Source organism: Chiroxiphia lanceolata, chromosome 7, assembly GCF_009829145.1.
Source record: "Chiroxiphia lanceolata isolate bChiLan1 chromosome 7, bChiLan1.pri, whole genome shotgun sequence".
Classification (NCBI taxonomy): Eukaryota; Metazoa; Chordata; class Aves; order Passeriformes; family Pipridae; genus Chiroxiphia; species Chiroxiphia lanceolata.
In genome coordinates, this window is record NC_045643.1 from 26,001,708 (window position 1) to 26,024,127 (window position 22,420).

Genomic DNA, 22,420 nt, shown 5'->3' on the forward strand with positions numbered 1-22,420 from the left:
TTTGCTCTAACTACAGGGCTGCTCTGCTGCTGGATCAGCTTTGGTTGCACCAGATCGATGTGAAACCTTTGCCTCCTGCTGGCGATCAGGCATTGAAATCAGTGGGTCTGACTCACAGAATCATAAAATGGTTTGGGTTGGAAGGGACCTTAAAGATCATCTTGCTGTGGACAGGGATACCTCCTACTAGACCAGGTTGCTCAGAGCCCCATCCAACCTGGCCTCGAACACTTTCAGGGATGGGACAACATTTTCAGGGATGACACAATTTCTCTGGGCAAACTGTTCCCATGTTTGTGGCACCAAGTATTATTTAACACTCAACATAAGCCGTGGTATACCTGAATGATGAGCTCTCTGCCTTCTCTGTTAATCTTCACATGGTGCAGCTCTCGGTTGGCAAAATTTCCGGAGTCAATGGTGAAAATGAGAAGCCCATCTTTACTCAGCTTGTACCGAACCTGTAAACTTCCTAAAAAGCACAATAAAATTGCATGTATAAAACCTGTGTCGATAACGAGATATCATTCAATAACTTTGCTCAACATATAACTCATTTTCTTTTTATTGCAATGGAGCAACAAGGTTAATAAGTCAAGAAAGATGTTGACGAGAACTGAAAGAGTTCAAACTGTAATGAAAATTGTGAAGAAAATAATGCACTGGAGGAGTTTTCCTTCCTACTAGGAAAGGCTAGCAGGCTAACAAACTCTGCTATGGAGAAACTTAATGAATAACTAACTATATAAAAGCAAGTGTGTCTGTCTGCAGGTCAGACATTGAGCACTGCCACAGAAGCCGATCTACATTATCCTGTAAGGGATCACTTCCAGTAGAGGGCATGCAGGGCTTGCACTGCTCTATTAAACTTATATTGCTGGATTTTACCATTTCTTTTCATCCAGACAATGCAGAAGACTGTGACAACTGTGAGAATTATAACTTAATTTCAGACATTTAAAGGCCCATGATACTCACATTATCATTTACATGCAATAAAAAGTATTTTTACTTTTGCTGACATATTTGAAGGAATAAATGTAATTATTATACAAATGAATGCCAAACATCTCATTCAATCTTTGTATCAAAAAAAACATTGTGACTTCTGATAAATAACAGTACCATAACAAATTGAAGCACACAAGAAAACAAAGAATCCAGTATGAATTTTAGTCCTTTAACAAATGACTACAGGGAATATATATATATATATACAGACATGCACATGGGGCTATATATCGTATGTGTGTGTATATATATATATATATATATATATATATATGTAATCTAAAAGGAAAAGAATCTATTCTGATAGAATCTTTTCAAGCATACTTTTCTGGGAATTAAGTAGCAGGGAGAAAAATAAAATTCTGAAGTTTTTGAACTCTTTTTATGCATCAGCAACCAAAATACATGGAACAACAGTGATATCATAGAGTTTAAAACCTCTTCTGGAGCTACTTTATTACTGTCTCCAAAGAGAAAATGAATGTTGACAGTACCACAGCCCTGGGGAAAGAGTCCTACATTTATTTCCTGTTCTGAAACTCATCATAAAACACCCTGCCCTTCCTCCTTCCATTTCAGTGTTTGTGTTAGCACAAGATGAAATTATTTCAAGTATCACTAGATTTTGCAGAAAGCTACAAACTGTGGCTGTTACCTGTGCTGGATGGCAGGCACTGAGTTCCTGTTCATCCCTGTAGGATGTGTCTGCACTGTTTTAGCCCCAGGATGAGGTTCAGTATTCACAGAGGAGACACTTGTGTGCCCATGGTGATGCAGGGTCATGTCAGAGAAGCCCATGGCACACCTGCACAAGCTGCTGCAGTTGTATTGTGCACTGGAATGTCATTCAGAGGAACCTCTGACCCCAGAAGCAGTCTGGCTGTTAAATGAGGGGCGTGAACAGCCCTGTTGGCTCCTGTGTTCAGCCATATCAGTGCTGCAAGATGGCTTGCAGATGTAGAGTTAGTGAGAGAAGACATGGGACAGTTCTTCAGTACATAGAGTGGACATACTCACTTCCTTCAGCTTTCCAAGTCCTTCCTCAGTAAAGTCAGCTCTGTTGTTCTACAAGCTACTATAAAACCCCTTTATAAAGAGCTTAAAACAAGGTAAAAATTTCCTGCAGAGAAGGAATTTTTCCACCTCTACACACCTCACAGTGAAGTTGACAATCCTTCCGGATAAGACCTCTAGTCTAGTTAAGGTCATCCCTGCTCCTTCTCCCTCAGCAAGATGTTTGGCTCCTAAAAGCTGTCCTTTTAAAACATTATTACAAAATCCAGTATATCCCAGATGAGCACTGAGACCTGAGATTTGTAGGATAGAAAAAAAATCTTCCAAAATTGAGAGGAAAAGTGAGAATGAACTACTAGGATGAAGGCTTTTTAGCTGATTGAGAGGTCTACTGGATCAGGAGAGCTTTTAAAGTGAAAATAATAATAATAATAAAAGCATAAAAGGCATTTACTTTCTCACACATAGTCATGGACATTAGAGGGGAATTCGTGAAGAGATCAAGGTCAGTAAAAACTGCTAAATTATTCAGTGTTATAATGTAGGTTCTGATTCAGCTGCCCCGAATCATACTGCAAAGCTCCCAACCCTCATTGCATAGTGAGGGCAAGGAGCTACTGTCTCTCACCATGAATGTCACACTTTAAGTCCAAACTTAAATCACAATCACATTATCTGGTACTGAATGAAAGATGCATCAACAGGGATTAATATCATAAGCATCTCAGAACCTCTTTACTCTAGAAATACCTGAGAAAAGAAGCCCAAGTGCAAGGAAGTTAAGGGATCTTTTTCAGATTTGCTCACTGGACAGTGGAAGAGCCAAGAAAAAGTGGAAAGGTTGCCCTCTCTATGCAGCATGGCTGAGATGACCACACAGAATAAGATGAAACTAAAACACATTTTATATATATATATATATATATATATATATATATATATATAGTCTAACAGATTAATCCAAACTAAAAAATCATGTTCCAGTAGAAGTACTTTATAGGCTACCTCTTACCCAGAGCCCTTGAAAGGGATCTAAGGCAAGAAATGGAACAGGGACTAGGTTTGGTCTGTGACTTTATTTTGCAAATGTGAAAAAAAAAGTCACTGCTCTTTTTGAATGCTATGAACACACACGTATATAAAATATACTTGGTACTACACATGTAGGTGATCAGCAATAGCATCCAGTACATCTGTGCCAAAAGAGAGCCAGCATGACATAGACATGCAATCTATCCAGGCTCTCAGTTACCACAAACAGGGATTTACCCATTGACTTTGTCAGAGAAGCACTGATTTTAAAGCAGAAACCATCTGTTCCACTTGCTGGGAGACAATGGACGGTTCTTGACATCCATTAAGAACAGATCTTACTTTCTATAGTGGTGCAATTTCACTTTAAATCATGTAAAGACATCAGTGAATGGCATCTAATTTTGTCAAATTGCTTTGAATTCCAATGGCAACTTTTTTTATGGACAACTGCTCTTCAAAACTATCGAAGAGCTGGCATTTTGCCTGGGGTCAAATTTGCATTAATATAAACCAGAAGTACATGGTTTCATTCCTCAAGAGGTGTTTTGGAATTTACACCATTGTAGCTGAGAGCAGATTTTGCCTTGCATTCAGTACAAAAACTTCAGACTTCAGTTTTCAGACTACAGAATAATTTGTCAGGCAGATCGAATTGTCAGTTTACTACTTGACAAGTGAAATAAATGGATTTTTAATTAGGATTATTATTAAGGATTTTTTTTGTTGTCCTCTGAATTTTGATTACCTGGTCCACTGACTTTCTCCATCACATCAGCCTAGAATCAGCAATGGCAAATAAAACTCTGTTCATACACCAGCTCTCCCTGTTCTCTATTGTCTCTCTATTTTGCATCATTTTTGCCTCACATTAGGGATTCACACTAATCACAAGCAGTGTAATTTCTGCCAGTCTTATTGTACTCATGCCTGTCATCCTCTTTTCAGCTGCCCATGTCTGAGCATGCACACCTGGAGTGTCATAATGCTCAAGCAATGCACAGCCTGTTGTGTTCCTTCTCTAATGTATATGGAATTGCTGGAGGCAATTTCTATGAAGTCAATAAAGGAGGGAGGGAAAGGAAAAGAGAGCGATAATTTTTTTGGCCTTGGGCTGAAAAATTTTACTGGGCCTATTACCCCAGCAGTGTTAGGTAAGAGTAGCTTCACACTTGATTATTGCAGTCATCCATCTCCTTCAGCTTCGAATTCCACAAACTGCAGATCAGCATGGAGATGTGCTGTGCTAGCTCCAGAACAGCCTGAGAGGGGAGTGAGCTCAGCTTAGGCACAGTGTTACCAAACACAGTGTGGCCTCTTTTCACCACTTCTGGAGGAAATGATTTCATGTGGGCTGCCATGCTACTGTGATAAGACCACTGCCTGTCACAAAGCTGGCTTGCTACAAATCACTGTGGTCTTCAATCTGTAACCTGCAGTATTATAATCCATGACTATAGGGCTGAATGGCATATCATCTGCCTGAAGATATCAAACAGCTACTAAACCATTTTAACAGGATTCCTGGGGGTTCCCTTGTGCAGAGGGAAGTCCTGGGAAACAGAGACCAAAGGGCAGTATTTATGCCATCTCATGCTGGTGACTAGGTTGGGGGTGTCTTTTCTGAAACAAAACACTCCCAGGACACTTCTTTCAATGACGATGGAGGCCAGAACTAGTGCTTGCTAGAAGAACACTAATGATCCAGTTCAGCATAACCAACCTCCAGTCAGCTACAGGAATAGCATGGTGCCTTCAAGCTGCTAATTTTTGCTGAGGACAAGCTGCTGTAGCAGCTCTTAAGTCTAGTGGTAAAAAGGACGTGAAACCGGTTAGAGATTTCAAAGCGTTCAGCCTGAAGAATAAAAAGATGTTCCCAGACTGCACAGCGTGAAGAAATACCTTGGCCACGATGTTACACATTCTTTGACCCAAACCTCTGCTGATTGAACAGGAGAGCTGTCTTTCTTTTTTGCCTGTGTCTACAACAGGGCTGAGTAAAATATCAGAAACATATGCTAGTTTTGTGGCCTATGCCCATCAACTTTGCATTCATTCTGGACCACATAATCTAGAAAACAGAGCATGGGAAAATGGTATAGAGAGTGCTCTAGCTCAGGAAAAGGCTCCCTGTTTGAAAGATCTCACCCAGGGATAGCTATTTGGCAAAAAGATTAAAGAAGCTTTGCAGGAAAGAGAAATGGGATACCAGGAATTCAATCTGTAAATCCATCATTTGTAAGGAAAATTCTTGTCACACATGTCACCAGGACCACAGGTCTTGTGTCATTTAATTTTGAAGAACCAAACAGCAAGGAAGAGGCTGGCATGCCCTTGGAGTCTGAGACTTCTCTGTAGGACCTTCATTTAAGGAAACTGGTTTTAAATGAGCCCAGACTGAACCCAAAAACTCTTGCCAACTTCAATATCACTTTTTAATGACTTAAACCGACTGGAGCAGCTGGCATGACATCTTGAGACACTGAGAGAAGCTGAGGTTAATTCAGGGAGCACATGTGGGTGGCACACATGAAATGTACAAATTTATCACCATCATGTAACATCAAGAAAAATCATTTAAATTAGGGAAGTTGACAAATCTGATTTGGGGGAAATGTGTATGTATGAAATAGTGAAGCACTGTATTAGGAAAGTGGCCTTGGACTACTCCTGCCTGTCTAGTTGCCTCAGAGGCACCCAGAAAAAAAGCAGAACTCAGTCTCCACCCAGCAGTGACCTTTGTCAGACTGCAAGATGTTGACTATACCACCACACACATCCTCCACATTCAAGTGAGCTTTAGCTGAAAAGGAAAACAATTAAGGAAAGCACAAATTAAACAAAGGGAGGAATATTAGTGAGGCTATTGATGTTGTTATTATGAAAAAACAAAATAAAAAAATAAAGTATTTAGCCCGGAAAGCCATTTGCAGCTCCTAAGGTGTAAATGTCTGTTCACTCCTGATTGCAGAACAGCACATGACAGTTTTCAGTCATCTCTACCAGAAAATATCTCTCTGGCAACTTGCACAGTTTCAGTGAGGCAATGTTGCTCTTTATAGCCTAGATATTTAAAAATGAACCACCGTTTTCTCTGTCAGGAGCAACTGGCTAAGAAACATGCTCCTTAATTAGCAGCTTCTCCCCAGGGATATTTACTCAGTAAATTTACTCTTCAGTGGAAGTGCTGCTGGTGATTCTAAGAACAGAGCCCATCTCTCCAGCGTCCAGTGGTGTTTAACTAAGAAAGTACTTACATTTTTTTAGGAGGTGACTCTTGTTGTTTGTTTTGCATGGAATAAACAAGGAAGCAAAACTGTTGAACATGTTTGCTGATATCATTACTCAGCTATTGCACTTGCTTAGACAACACTGTTTCATCAGGTTTAAAAGAAAAATTCACCCCTCAATTTTTTTGTAGTCTCTTATGGTAGTAAAAAAATAGGTGGTTGTTTGAATGCCACCCACTCAATGCTTGAGACATTCAGGACTTAACGATCATATTTGAGCCATCCTATATTAAAAAATAAAACCCACATAAACAAATAAACAAAAAAACCCAAAAACCCAAAACAACCCCCCCAATACTTTCCCATTACATTGCATTTCTTCAATTTAGATAAAACCACACCCCAAAAGGACCCCATCTGGAGGCCCATGACCAAAGTTCACTTTTCAATCCTGCTAGGCAGCTGGACCCAGATAAAAGTAGCTAGTTCCCCTACATGACTGACAAATGTGTTTGACCTTTATAGATATCTCATTCCCACCAGCCGCCAGTTGGCTTTCCACAGATTGACCAGCAATTAACAAGGAACAGGTTGATGCTTTTTGCTCCAAAGGTAGAAAACACTAAAAACTGTCTCCAGTTCAGCTCACAGGCAAGCATAGACAGTGGTGCATTATGTATCCTGGAGATGATGGACACTGCCACAAATTTGGAATCTACCAGCTTGATGAATGCTGACAAATTGTCTTCCTTTATTGTGTCACAGTTTATCCATTGGTAAAACAGATGAATGTTCACATCCTTTGGAAACCTCCAAACAACCTCCACAACCTTCGTGTGAGGAGCAATTTAAAAACAATACTATTAGTCATTCTTATTATCCCTCCTTTTGTAGGTATTTATTTTTGCTGAAGGAAATGGTTACTGTTTCTTTTACAAAGTGATGCTACATTTACTATTTTTTTTTTCCCTGAAGGGCATTGAATGTAACGATGAAGGAAAGAGCTGAGGGTGTCAGATGCAGTTACATCTCCCTGAAAGTACTTGCTTTCTGATGGTGAGATTTATTCTGGTAAATTTTAACCTATACCTTTTCTACAGATTATTTGGAATTTTAAAAGACTTTCACTTTAAGACCCTTCATTAATGAAGGCTATCTTAGAATCATAGAATAGTTTGGGTTGGAAGGGACCCTAAAGATCATTTCCAACACCTCTACCATGGGCAGGGACACTTTTTATTAGACCAAGTTGCTTAAAGCCGCATCCAATCTGGCCTTGAACACTTTCAAGGATGGGTATCAAAAACTTCTCTGAGGAACACATTTCACTGCCTCAGCACACTCACAGTGAATTTCTTCTTAACATCTATTCTAAACATACCCTCTTTCAGTCTGAAGCCCTTGTCCTATCGCTATATACCCTTCTAAAAAGTCCCTCTCCAGCTTTCTTGTAGCCCCCTCTATGTACTAGAAGGGGCTCTAAAGTCTCCCCAGAGCTTTCTCTTCTTCAGGCTGAACCCCAGTTCTCTCAGCCTGCCTTCACAGGAGACAGCCCAGTCACTGTCTTCAGCCCTCTGATCATTTTTATAGCCCTCCTCTGGACTCACTCCAACAGGTCCACCATGTCTTTCTTATGTTGGGGTCCCCAGAACTGGACAATACTACAGGTGTAGTCTCACTAGAGTGGAGTAGAGGGGTAGAATCATCTCCCTTGGCCTGCTGGCCATGCTGCTTTTAATGCAGACCAGAACACGATTGGCTTTCTAGATTGTGAGAACACATTGTCAGGTCATGCTGAGCTTCTCGTTAACCAACACTCCCAAGTCTTTCTCCTCAGGGGTGCTCTCAATCCATTCTAAGTCCAGCCTGTATCTGTGCTAGGGATTGCCAAGAATCACATGCAGAACCTTGAATTTGGCCTTGCTGAATTTCATTATATAAGGTATCTGTGTGATACTACTGGATCTGATGCTCATATCTCTGCTCAGATCTCTCCTGTCTTTAAACACACACTAATGCCATTAGTCTCACGCTCAGACATCCAGTAGGCCCTATGGCTTCCATCTCCCACTGTACTTTTCATTTAAGACCTGCATAGCAGCCAAGGTGGCAGGAAGAGCTTTTATTCTTTACCCTGTGAATGAAATAAAAAGTATCATCCTATGAATTTTATTCCAAAAGTTCAACTGGGCTTTGAAAATTATGCATCATCACTAACTCTGTGTGAACCGCTGTTGGGAAAAAAGGACTGAGATCTGCAGTTGTGATACCCCGAGGAATTCATACCAACCTGCTTTCACCAAGATGCTGGCTCATTGTTTCCATTTTTCCTAATATCTTCTAACTGTACCTCTTTCCATTTTGGCAGTACAGACACCTGTTCAAGCAAGGACTTGTTTTGTGTTGACCTAACAAATAGCCATTATGTTCAGCAATGAGAACACAGAAAAAGAAGGTATGAACAGAAAAAAAGAAGCAATCAATTTGAGCACTACGTGATGCCTGAGCAGGAGAATGAGCAATAATCTTTTAGACAAGACTAGTGAAAAATAATCATATGCCTCTTCTTAAACCACCTTTTCATTCTTAAGTCATAATAAAGACAGCACATAACTCTGTGGATTAATGGTTTTCTGAGGTTAATCATGCTTATTTGTGTTGAGCTCTACACACACTGCCTGGCTGGTCATGAATCTCTGGGAAATGTCCTGCTCCTCTGACCAGTAAGTCCATCTAAGAACTGCCTATTTCATAGGTTATGTCAGTGTCTCTGAATGAAGTTGGATTCTTTAGAAAGGGACCTGATAATAACCTCTCAATGGAAATACTTGAGTTTATAACAAGCCACAATCATTGGCATACAAAGTACTGACTCCTGTTCTTAAGTCATCTAATGGGAAAAATTAGAGGAAGAATGATACATTTTCTTAGCAAAAATCCTAGTACAAGAACCATATAATGGTAGCATTGTGATGACTTTTCTGTAGCAAAATATATGCCTATACACACATATTTTCAGTAATTTACCTTCAAACACGATTCGATTCTGTGATCTTTCACAGAACCGTAGAATGGCTGAGGTTAAAAGGGATCTCTGGAAGACATGTCCAACCCCATCCTACTAAAGAAGGTATCCTACAAATCAGTTGCCCAGGGCCATGTCCACATGGCTTTTGAATACCTGCAAGGATGGAGATTCCACAGTTTCCTAGACAAGATGTGTCAGTGTTCAGTCACCCTCAGCAATAAAAAGACTTTTCTGATGTTCAGATGAAACCTCATGTGTTTTGGTTTGTGCCCATTGCCTTTTGAGTGGCCTTGTAATGACATCTGCCAGTTCTCTCTCAGCACTTGTGGGTGAATCCTACCAGTGCCCCTGGATTTGTATGCCCAGTTTGCCTAATGCCCATTCCCTGATCTGATCCTCTTTCACCAAGCGTACATCTACCTTGCTCCAGACATTTCCCCTCTTCTCGACCTGAGATTCTTGAAGGCCGATCTCAGTCTGCAAAGACAAGTCTCTATCTTGTAAAGACTAAGATATAATCAGCCCATTTCATCAGGCAAGAAGGACAAAGTCACATTTTCATAATTCACAGAGAATAACTGATATGCTACAGGAAAAATAAAATGTTAATAGGAATACCACATACAAGAGAGAAAAGGAGGCTTGCTTGGATCCAGACTCACTCTTCCAAGTATTATTGACTTGGGCTCTCTGTTGTGCACAAACAGCTATACTACTCCAAGGTAGTACTTAAGACAATGGTTCTGCTGGGCTTCAGCTCTCACTACACACAGCTCTCAGTCCACAACACAGATAATTCTTAAGCTAAAAATAACCGAAAAATTACTACTGTCAATCCTCAGGGTTAAAGCTTTCAATAAAATGGGTTCTGAAAGGCCCTCTTTTCAAAATTACTGAAGAGTTTATATATATGTATATAATCTATATATATCTATATCCATATCTATATCTGTATCTGCAGCATTTATTCAAACATAGGAACTTGTGACCCTCTGTCCTTCCTCTCATTTCCACAGAAATCCAACAATAAAAATGACTTATCAGCTACAAAATGTGAGCTAGGAACTCAAGCTTTCTAGGAGACAAACACCTCCTACAAGGAAATGGGAACACATATTTTCTTCCTAGCTGACTATCTGCAGCCAGTGGTCTGAGGTTTTATGCCAGACACCAGTAAGTTCAAAGTCGGTCTGTATATAGGCAGAGCACACATCAGTTATTGACTGCATGATCAACCTTTCTTGCTCAATATAATCCAATTACAGTTCCCTTGTTTTTCTCTTGTGGGTCTTCATGACGTCTCTTGACCCTTCAGTATGGTAAAATAATCTTCATGAGTACAAACATGTCCATGAATTCAGATAATGAAACAGATTCAGTTCTCTTCTCTTGGAAAGCAGAGATAGAGATCTGCCAGAGTCCTTGGCTGAATGTTGTGGCTGCTACTCCTTTCAAGCTGGTTTTGCACACTTAGGGATTTCGAGTGCCATATGTTAACACAAACATTAAAAAAATTAGTCTTGGGTGCCAAGTCTGCCTCTTCCCTTAAAGACATTTTGGTGCTGGATTTGAAGTGAAAACTCTAATCAGCATTCCTATTTTCTGTGAAGTGTGCTTCCAGTAGGGAAATGTGAAAGGGACCAGAGGTGTTTCTAGCCACAGGAATTTCTCTCTTTAAATAGAAGTTGATTAGGAGATCTCCTGCCACCCAAACCCTTTCTACTCATGGTACCACAGCCAGTCTCTCAATTAACAACTGGGGAAAATTTCTTTTACGTTCATCATTACCAATCAAACGGTCTCTAGCCTCTCACTCAGTAAATAACATAAGATTTCAGGGCCAACTATAACAACTGCATAAATTATATAGTGCCATCTGCCATATGAAATCATTTAATGGCTGCAAACCAGAGCTAGACTGGGAACAATCTTCTGTCAGTCAAAGACAACTGCTTGTCTCCTCCACAGAGCCATCTCCCACACTTCCCAACATGACTATCTTTCTTGCTCCTGATCTGTTAAAAATAACTATACCTGAACCTTGGCATCATTTTCCACTTCAGTCACATAAATTGTGCAGGTTGTTCAATGGCTATTCAGAGTCTGTAAGCCATAAGGTGTTCTCAAAAGGGAAGACAACTGCACTAGTAACAACGTAGTCTAGAGGGTCTTTTGGCAGCAGTTAGTTAAGGTCCTGTGGTATCCATGTCCCAAAACTAGAACCCACAAGGGGGTAAAGAAAAAGAACAAGAAAAATAACCTCCCAGATCCATCTCAGTCTTTCGGTAAGTCCTATTTTACCTAATTATTTTAGTTTTGCTCCATTGAACTTCAGAGTGTACAGCATGAACAGAATCAAAAGATTCTTTGCCTAAAAGACTGAACTAGATTTTTTGCGTCTTTTTACCACTGACTGACAAAAGCTTTGGCTGGTGGAGATGCAGCTCAACAGACTTGAAAGCAAAAACCATAAGGAGAATTCATATGCTTTCAATGATAAGGCTGCTTCTGACTTAGAGACAAGTGACTACAGGAGATTTTGAGTTTATTAAAAAAAAAAAAATCAATAGCTTCTCACTGACAATATTTGCTTCTTTTTTGTAGAGTGTTAATTCAGCTTACCACTGTTACACATTTTTACTTCTTTTCCTATTTACTTCAAATATCAGCTGATTTCAAGACTTTATAGGGAAGTGGAGCTGATATAAGCCCTGCTACTATATGCTGAGCATTAGAGACCTAACACAAGAATTACTCGAGTTGTTTTCATTTGTACTTCTGTTTTTAACTGTGCTTTTTTCCTTGTCTGTAATCTTTCCTATGCAACTTCAGAGTCTTGCTTTCCAAAAGAAATGGAGAACAGAGCTCAGTTTGATGGTGATAGGTGTTGGATAGGAAGAAAGAAAAGGACTCAAATTGTTTAGTTTCTTATGAGATCAGATAGTAAATACAGATAAATTTTCAATCACTCTAGGATAGTTTGAGATTCTATCTCTCTTCTTTAATGCTGGCTATCTGCTGTTTTTCTAGATTAGGATTCATATTGTTTCCATGGAGAAAGCCAACAAAACTGAGAACCAAAATATTTGGGAAAACATTTTCTAGACAAAATACTTCATCATATTCATAACACATTCGTTTACTTGCAGGGTAGGAGGAAGAGTGGGGAAAGGAGAAGCACTAGCAGTTTCTTTCTCAACATTTTTCTCCCCCATCAGTTATTACCTTTAGGGAACAAGGCAAAAATAACAATATAATGGCACTTTGTGAAATATAATAACTTTGTGAAATCATGTAAATGCAAAAATGTACAGTGAAAAGCTAGCCTGGGAAAGAAAAAATATTTTTTTCTTGGTAGTATCTTCCCATGATGTGGATAATTTCTGTGGACTGGTACACTGAAAAGGGTAATTAGAGCTGTTTACCAATTTTCTGTAGCTTAGTAACAGGCACCGTAATTGGAAATTTCTACAGAAATAATATTAAAAATGCACTGCCAATCCTGCCAATCATTACAGTACTGCTAATCTTTTGGATGGGGGAACAATGGGACTATGTAAGCTTTACATACATACCCATCTATATACGTGTGTATGGATTAATAGATAAATAGATAGATAGATGGATAGATAGACAGATATACCCCTATCTATACACAATACATACACATTTATATGTAGGTGTAATTTAAAAATCCATAAGTACAATATGTAAGACTGGAGAGGATAATGCTCTTATATGCACATAATTTTCAAAAGCTCAGGTATGATTTAGAAGCATCAGTATTAACTAATGGTGGAAAGAATCCCTAAGTCGTCTTTAAAAACATCAACTTTCAAAAACTCACCCTTAAACTGTCAGGACATGAGTCAACTGATCAGAGTTAAGAACAACCTCTGGGATATAGATGAGTTCTTTGATTGAGAAGTGCTTCTAGAAATATTATCTGCCAGGAACTACTGAGCATCTCATTTTATATTAAGTCATCTGAATGGGTGCAGAATTGCAACTTCTGCATTGACATATGGTGGTACCCAACATCTGTCATAACTTTACCTCCTCCATGAAGCCCCTGCCCTCTAAGGCTCCAAGCACTGGAAGAGCTTTCTGTGTGGGCAGCATTGATCTGATGGGTGAAGCCAGGAGGGAGTAGCTTTGAGTCTCCTTTTGCAGACCTGGCATTGGCAGGTTGGGTAACTCTAAAGGAATAATTTCACTACCAGAGTTCTGGTATCTCAATCGATACATACTGTTTCTTCTAATAATATGACCTTCTTTAGAGACTGACAGTGCAAAGAATGTTGGGGTTAAATGTACCTATTTATTAAATTTATTGGAAACAAATAATTTTACAGGAAATACTTCACACGTGACTGTATTAGATCACAGCTGCCTATACAAGTCCACTTTCATATAAGCCCTTTTAATATACTCTAACTATGAATAATCCTTGCAAATACTTTAATTTCTTTTATGTTAAATATTTAATACAGGAAGTCTGAAATACAAGAAACATTATTCTCATTATCTCTTTTATTAACTAATAATTTGCCCAGTTATTTTGCAGATAATAGAAAAGAGGAATAACACAAGGATAAAAGAGGATACAAGAGTATTAGCTTGAAAAACTGTTCAAAAAGAAGAAGTATTAAAGTATACATAGACTGTTTTAATACCATTTCTTAACAAGAGGAAAGGGGCTTGGGATTACGGTAAAGAATATTGCTGCTCACCTCTTAACTGAGAATGCCCATTCCCATTTCTCCAGGAACTTAACCTTTATTTAACAAATCAGTTATCCAGAAGGGACCTGCTTATATCCTACTATACTCTGCCAGACTCGGCAAGATTCCTTGAAAATGAGCCAATGAGAGAGATGGAATCACACTCACTTTTAGTGCTACAAAGGACATTGATATTCATAGTCCAGTAACTTTATGGCAAGCATAAACCTCTTGGAGGAAGAAAGAGTAACATATCTGAACCTTATTTTCATTGAAATAATTTCACTTCCAAAGGCTAAAAAGTAAAAGGATATGAAATTTAACAAATTATTACATTTGGGACAAAAGGTAGAGAATATACATGATTGAATTACTGTCTTGAAAGAAAGCCACAGAAGCATGCACAGAGTAATCCTGAAGGAGACTTTCAGGATTTAACTAAAGTCAGCTAGTTATCTTAATCATTCTTTGCATATAGTGCTATGTTTCATAGTCCAGAACTGTGGAGCCTGACATCTCACCAGCCCTCTGAGTAACTGTCACCATTATATTACACGTGAGTAAAAGGAGGTACAGATCTGAAAAAAGCACCATTGTTTATATTGCCTGACTGTGCTGAGAGCTGCTCTACTTAATTTCAAGATTTACTGAATCCCTGTCTCCAACTAAACCAAAGCAGAGATCTGCAGAAGCTGCAGCTGACACAAAGAAAGGTTAATCTCTTCTCCTGCTGAGTTGCTATAAGCTATGTCCTGATCCCAACCCCTTCCCCAACCAACACTAAAACCCCTACTTCCAGAACTTCTCAATTATAGCTTATGTATAGTGCATTTCATCAATAAAAGTCAATTGGCTCATGTTTCTGAGGTCATTTTAGACTACTCTGGCAGCAATAAAGGTGACTTAAATGGATATTACATTTTCATTCACTTTAGGGCTATTTCTAATTGCCTGAGTGGCATCAAGAGACCTGAGTGTAACTGAGAAGCAGATTCCAAGGTTTCACCTCAGCATGGTATAACCTCTACCACCCTGGAGCTACACACTAAAATATTCATATAGCTGAAAATCATAAACACTTGCCTCCAAGGGCAAATTACAGGTGGAAATCTGGGACTGGACAGGAGAGGGTTAGGGTTACCTCAGTAGTCCCACTTCCTTGGCACAACTTCACTTGGAGTAAATTGGTTCAGGCAGTTACTATTCCAGCTGCCTCTCCCAAGGATTAGGATACTCATCCCTTGCCAGCCTGAATGCTAGCCACATAACATAACCAAGAGAAACTACTGCAAAATCCACACAGAGAATAAAACCAGTTTTGATTGTTTGGTTTTTTTGGGGTTTTTTTGTTGGTTCCCCCCCCCCCTTTTATAGTTTCATTTGACAGTACTTGAAAGTGTAGTATTTTGGAATTTGAAAGGCTTCAGAGTGGTCTGGGTCATTCGGTCAAATGTACATATTCAACCACATGACATTAACTTTCTATTGTTCTGCCACAGGGTACTGACTCACCAATAAGCTTACTCATCACTTCCAGTGCTCCAGTGCCTGATAACTCTTGAATAATTCAAACATTCCCATTTGCCTAGGATGATGTTTGTCTGGAGTGATTTTTCTGAAAGCACTGCAAGGACTCAGGAGTCAGTGTCTTTCTGAGAAGACACAGGGCCTGAGCCCCTAAAATCTTTAAATGTTTTCAGAAAATCCCCACCTCATGTACCTTTTAACAGAAAATGGATTTACACCTCCTGTTTTGGTCAGTAAACCTAGAAAACGTTGACATTTTCTGGCTTTAATATTCAGACGTACTGACCATACTACATTGAAAAAATCCAGTGAAGAGCAATACATGTGCCAAGAAAGATAAAATTCTAATATATTTCTGTACCAACTGTTCTTGCACATACGTGGTATTTCTCATTCCCTTATCTTGGTGGCCTAATGGATCACAATGTGGAATAAATAGCAAGGAATTGCTATTACATAGTCTTGCCAAATGGAAGTCAAAGTACATTTTAAGCCCTAACAAAATGATTACTGAAAGACTGAACAGGCAAGTGTAGCCAAATGCCAAATAAAGGGACATAAACAAGAGTGATGGCCATTTTCATGAACCAAATATCATGAAGTTGATAAAGTTGCAGACACAAAAATTAATCAGTGCAGAATTCTATCCTGTTCTCACAAAAAAAAATCCAAAAACCAGAAAACAAACAAACCAAAATCAAAGCAACAAAATCTTTACAAAGTTACACTGGTCTCACTTTGGTAGCAAATCAAGACTACTTACCATTCTTGGAGAGAATCACGGCCAAATATTCATGAAAATAGGTGTTGATGTACAGTAGAAGGCTTGGGGTGTGTGCTGTGAGAAAGCTAAATGCAATATTCTCCTTGGACATGACAGCATCAGCATAAATGGCAGAGCTTGAGGTGCTTGCATTTTTTGTGACAGGATAAGGTTCTTGGAAAATATAGGTAACGGAAGTGCCGGCTTCAAATAATGCAGAAACCTCTGAAAACATATGTAAACCAAGGGAATAATTTCAACTATTGCATTTTAAAATCTCCCAGGAAGGAATGGATGTGAACTGACTACCTCAGAAACAGAACATTGCAAAATGCCCCTGACCCAGAAAACAACAGTATTCCCTCATTTGGATAAGCAGTGTGTCCTTCCTTACAGTCAGTTTGTCTGGCACAGTGAAGGATAGCAAATGGAGATATAAATTCAACAATTTTAGAGTTAGAATCAGAGCTCCACAAGAGGGAACAGCCTGAAATGTCTGTCAGTCTAATAAATGCTTAGTTCACCACCTTCTGACAACTGAATATTCTCTGTAAGGCAATATTCCCTGTCTTCCCTCCCAACAGTAAAGACAACATATTTGTTTTTTCCAGTCTCCTTTTTAAACAAATTCATTATTAAAACAACACATTGACCAAAGACACCCAGTAAGGAAAGCTATCTTTGGTAGCATCAAATGAAGAGGAACATCTACCTATACATGCTCAGATCCCGAGAATTCATGCTTCTGTTTTCAATACAGATAACATAGTCTGACCATGAATGACACAGATGGGATAACAGCAGAATTTTTGTCAGTAAAGTCAGGATGGTAACTCTCCAGTAGAGCAGCTTCACCTCTACAACAGTATCTCCTAATGGGACAATATGTGGGTATTTGGTATGCCTCTTGTGGCATCCGTGCCAAATCCTCAGCTTGTGTGAGGGAGCATAGTTCCATGGACTGCGGTACAACTGCCCCGGTTCTAGCCAGGACAGGGTTATTTTTCCATTAGCCAGGAGGGGGCATGGTCAGGAGCCAGAGGTTATTCTATGCCAACTCACGTCATTTTCTGGGGATGGGGGAAGAGGTCCCTTCTGGGTCGGTGTAGCATGGGGAGTATTGTCAGGGAGTTTTCGTGTAAATTGTTCGCTTCTTTCTTGTACCCTGTATTGTTAATGCCACTTTTCAGTTTTTAATCTCATTGTTGTTTCCAGTAAATTGTTCTTATCTCAACCTGCAATCTTTACCTTTTATGCCTCGAATTCTCCTTTCTAGTCCACTGCAGGGGAGGGGGAATGAAAGAGAGGGGGGAGTGAGCTAGAGCTAAGCCAATTTACAGCAACAGATGATGTAGCCTACTTAGCAAACCCCTCGCATTTGTGAGGTGAGGGGCAGCCATGGAAATTAAAAATTCATACTGCATATTGCTGTCACTGAGAAGGAATTTTGTTAGTTTCAAAAAGCATGCTCTCTAAATTAGAGGTTCCTTATTTGCCCTGCTCATTTTTCTGGTGTTGACAGCATCTTTTACAAGCCACCAGAAGGGTTCAGTGAGGACACATTCACCAAAGACTGAACCATGCAAATCAGTTTTCTCCTGAACGCTTCATGTTTATTTTAAAAATTTCTTAACGTTTGGATGGGTTGTCACAGAAATGGCAGAAGAACATAAAAAGACTACCTCTTTTTGTCACATCATTGCTCTAAAACTTTGTAAAGAAAAGCTCTCAAGATTTTTTTAAGGTGGACAAAATAGGATGAGGTTTAAGAACAACTAAACTAAATGTTCAGACATGGGCAAACACCTGTATGAAAAAAATTCAGCCCTATTTGTTTATGTCTGGGGCAAGTTACATGCAACTGAATACAGGAATCATAGCGGGAAATAGTTGCAAACTTTACTAGTACAGCTGACATCATTTTCATTTCTGAGGCCAACACTGAAGTCAAAAAAAGATCTTGTAGCCTGCTTCAGATAAACTCTTAGTAACGCTGAAGGGACAGCTGATAATAGAATGTATTGCAATACAGGGGACACCGAGCTGACATGAGTGAAACTGTGCTGTAGCGAAACGGTGCTGAAGATTAGAATCAAAGCTTGCTGCCTACCTTCCTTGCAGAAAGGTCCTTCATAGGCTGAGTCGGTACAATCACAGAAGTAACCAGTATACTTCTCCACACATTTACCTCCATTATGGCACAGGTTACCATAACTGCTGCAATGCCCTGGACATCCAGGTTTAACACCAGGTGTCATTTTAGCTCTCTCTTCAAGGTCAAGTTTCTGTCCATTTAAATGCAGAGATCTAATGCATCCCAAAAAGCCCTTCTGTCTGGAAGCTGTTCCTCCTGAAAAGGAGAGAAAAAGGGGTATTCACTCCTTGGTGAGTCTTCACAGTAATGAAAGCCATGAATTTCAATCTAGAGGTACAAATATGAATCCACAATTTTTTTAAAAAAAATTATATATTATATGCCAATACATAAAGTGGTAAAAGATGACAGATGGACAGCCCTGGGAACTAAAGGTCTCTATTTTTATGAAAGGACTAAAAAGTTGTATGTGACACTTTCTTTTTGCCATTCTTCTCTTTTTTGGCTTATCTACTCTCCTGTCTGGCATTAAAACTGCAAATTCATTTGGGAAAAAGATTAGTTTCTTTATTGTATGTTTGCATATCACCAAATACATGAGAAAATCAAACCAAAAACATTGTTGTTTTTTTTTTCCTATTTGTTGCCATAGTACAAAGCATAAATAACACCCCAATCCCAACAGCAGGTGAGTTAACCTGCTGATGAGTCCAGATAGCAGGAATGAGTCATGTTCAGCACCAGGCCTGCTGGCTGAATGGATATGACTTGGGTCAGAATTTATGAATGACTTCCCAACCTGACATGGTACCTGTAAATGGTTGTTGTTGCAAGAAACATGAGTTCAGGTCACAGATGTGCTATTTATTACAATTGTTAAATACAATTGCATTTCTTCCTGAAGACCAGACCTGTATGGAACTATGCAAGAGGGCAGTTTAGTCTCTACAAGGTATCTAGCTTTGCATCTGTCCAATGAATTTGCTAACAGTGTTACAATGAAGGTGCTTTTTCCATAAGAGGTGGTCTCTGAGAATAATAATTACAATTGTTACTCTATGAAAATATAACCATTTTTCTTATCATAGGCTTTTTTTGGGCAGTTGCCATGTTTTGCTTTTGAAGATACTGCAATTTCAATCGCTGCTAGGAAATCTAATTGTGGTTCAGGAGTTATCAGCATTTGCAGACTCTGAAATGTTAGCTTTATTGGTGATTCTCCTGCAAAAGTAGTATGAAAGAAGTTATTATTCTTCTGTAGAAGTTGGTTCTATATCAAATGTATGAGATAAAAGATTACATCATTTGATAAGCCCTTGCAGAAGAGTATCTATTTTTTTTCATAAATTAATAAAGTAAGATTTCTGCGAACTAACAGAATGCAGTAACAGTCTAAAAAGCAACCTCACCCAAACCCTAGTGTTCTGCAACACTAGGGTTTTCTTTCTGGAACACTAATAGCAGAAATACTGCATTCAAATTAGAGTAATTGAACTACAGACAGTATGCATGAGACACATTTATTTCATGTTAATTTTATGGTACTTTTCTCAGAGAAAAAAATATTTTCAAATTTCTCTTTAGCCATTCTTAGATATTCTTTACAGGAGAGCAAATGTTAGCTCACTTATTTTAGAGGCCCTCTGAGGACAAGAATCAGGCCTTCTGCATTTGCTGCACTGTGCAGCAAACCCTTTTGTGCTTGGAGATTTTGTTCCAAAACAAAACATATCATACAGAATTTTCAGTCATGTCCACATAAGTAGAAATGTGATTTCTTCCTTTAAGGCTACTGGTTACTTTGTTTTCTTTTGCACAGGAGGAAACCACAAATATTACAAGGATAAATGACAGTTTCCTTGCCTCTTCTCTGCACACATACAAATCCCGGCTGAATCGTATAAAGAATGAGTAAAAACTATTGCTAACTGTTCCACAGATGTCATGTTTATTGCACTAACCACATTCTTATTGCCCTCTAAAGCATTTGGAAGGCCATGTTTCTCACTCTTCTCCTCTTCTAATGTCTGGAGAGTATAGGGCTTAACACAGACCAGTTATATGATCCTAGATCCACACAGTATTGCTTAAGCAAATCTGTTTATTTTGGGCAGTTTTCTTCAATTCACTAGACCTAATCTTCATATCCATTCCCGCAAAGCAAAGAAAAATGGAAAACAAAAAACCAAAACTCTTCCTCAAATCAAGCTTTGCAGATTCTTCCTACTCAAATATGCCCGATGGACTGGACAATTCACTGTATGAGACCTAAATGTTTTATTCAGGAAAACAGATTTTAGGATAAGCCTATGGACCATAAAAACCGAAGTTAAGAGTGTACTGTGTTGAGTGGAGGTGACAGTCAAATGAGCCATACTGTTTTCAGCAAGGTGTTTATGCAGCTGAATTTTACTGAGGAGCCTTTGGGCAAAGAAGAGAGAATCTGAGAGGACAGGGCAAGAAGCTCACAACTGAGCACGCATAGCATAGCTTGGTGACACAATTGGCGAAATAATTAACATTTTAGCATTGAGTTCAGGATTTGCTTTAAAAAAAAAGGACTTTTTGCTGGAAAAAACTGATTAGGGAGGCTGAAGCAGCATGAATAAGTACTAAGAGCATCCTTGCTTTATGCAACCGATATAAAGAAAAGCAAAGGGCAGAGAAGTATAAGAATCATAATCAGGAGTAGGTGAACTTGCTGTGATATTCCACAGGAGACCTCCAAGTCACAATTGTTAGTCTCAAACTGAAAGATGTACAAAGCAGACAGGATACAGAGAAAGAGTTAGGCGTTAATTCCTCCTCTTGGCCTCCAAGGAGCCTACAGATGCCTTTAAAACCAATAACAGTAAACAAAGTATACCCTTTCTTTTCCTATCCTTTCTTCTGTCTACAAAGAAAGTTTCTCAGATGTTGAGATGCTGTTGGGGTTTGCTCTCCCTGGGGTACGACTGCCTAAAATGAACAGAGCAGGATCACTCAAGGATTCATTCCTTGCTCAGTTGTTCCCAAGACAGAACAAGGAACCCAAGCACTTAATTTTGCCAGTGTCCATAACATACCAAATGAATAGCACAAAAACTTCTGATCAAAGCTTTATTCATAAAATTAATTTCTCAAGACTTGTATTTTGTTTCTCTGATATTACTTCTCTGAGTTCAAATCCTGTTCTCAAAGAGGCCTATGATGACTGTCTTTCCCCTCCCTATGATGGAGTCTTATGGTCATGCCTTTGGCACTAGGCAAGGCAGAACTTCATCTCAGACTATGCCATGAGAGGAGATAATGATCCATCTCCTCCAGGACCACAAGGATATGCCAGGTACAGCTGCACTATACAAAAGTGCACATTTTGAGTGTTGAAAATGACTGTCCGTCGAAAGGAATGATTTTTGCCTCCCCCTTCTGAGCAAGTAATGTGCCAAATTGGCTTGTTACTGGGCAGTTTGGTGTAGTTGATATTACCTAACCTGAACATTTGTTTGGGGTCTGGTCTTTTCACTGTACTTTTTTTTTGTTTTTTAAATTAAGAGAAGAAACATAGCCAGGTGTAAGGATGTTCATGCTGTGACTGAGGATTATAACGTAGCCTAAAGCACTTAGGTATCCAAGACCCACTAAAAGAAATTGAAAAATGGTTTTCTAACTCCTTTAGGCTGCATTAAAATCCAAGTTTGTTTGAGTGTACTGGCAATACAAGTCATTTCTCCCTTCCACTTCCCACATACAGAAAGCTACCTCAGAAGCCTGCCACAGAGAGTCATTAAGACTGGGAACCCCTTAATCACTGTCAGTAGGCAGAATGCTGCAGAGACAAATATGTTGTGGATTATAGGGGGAGTAGGGAGTAATATTATGTGCTGTTGCTTCTTTCCAATTTACATTGCTGTTTATGTATTTATTTTTCAGATGGGATAAAATTCACTCTGCATGGTTGAGGTATTAAATCAGTAGCTTTTTATTAGAGATTGGAATGAGACCTTCACTAGGAAC

At 39.1% G+C, this 22,420-nt stretch overlaps 1 protein-coding gene across 1 annotated transcript in view; it reads right to left on the bottom strand.

The window, feature by feature from the left end:
- CNTNAP5 (contactin associated protein family member 5) overlaps positions 1 to 22,420 on the bottom strand; it is a 290,138-nt gene that overhangs the window by 25,423 nt on the left and 242,295 nt on the right. Inside the window, exons 18-20 of the mRNA XM_032692890.1 lie at positions 18,440 to 18,679; positions 16,330 to 16,554; positions 342 to 472 (exon numbers count right to left, since the gene is read on the bottom strand). Of these exons, the coding sequence (XP_032548781.1) occupies positions 342 to 472; positions 16,330 to 16,554; positions 18,440 to 18,679 (596 nt within the window). The remainder of the gene's footprint in view (positions 1 to 341; positions 473 to 16,329; positions 16,555 to 18,439; positions 18,680 to 22,420) is intronic.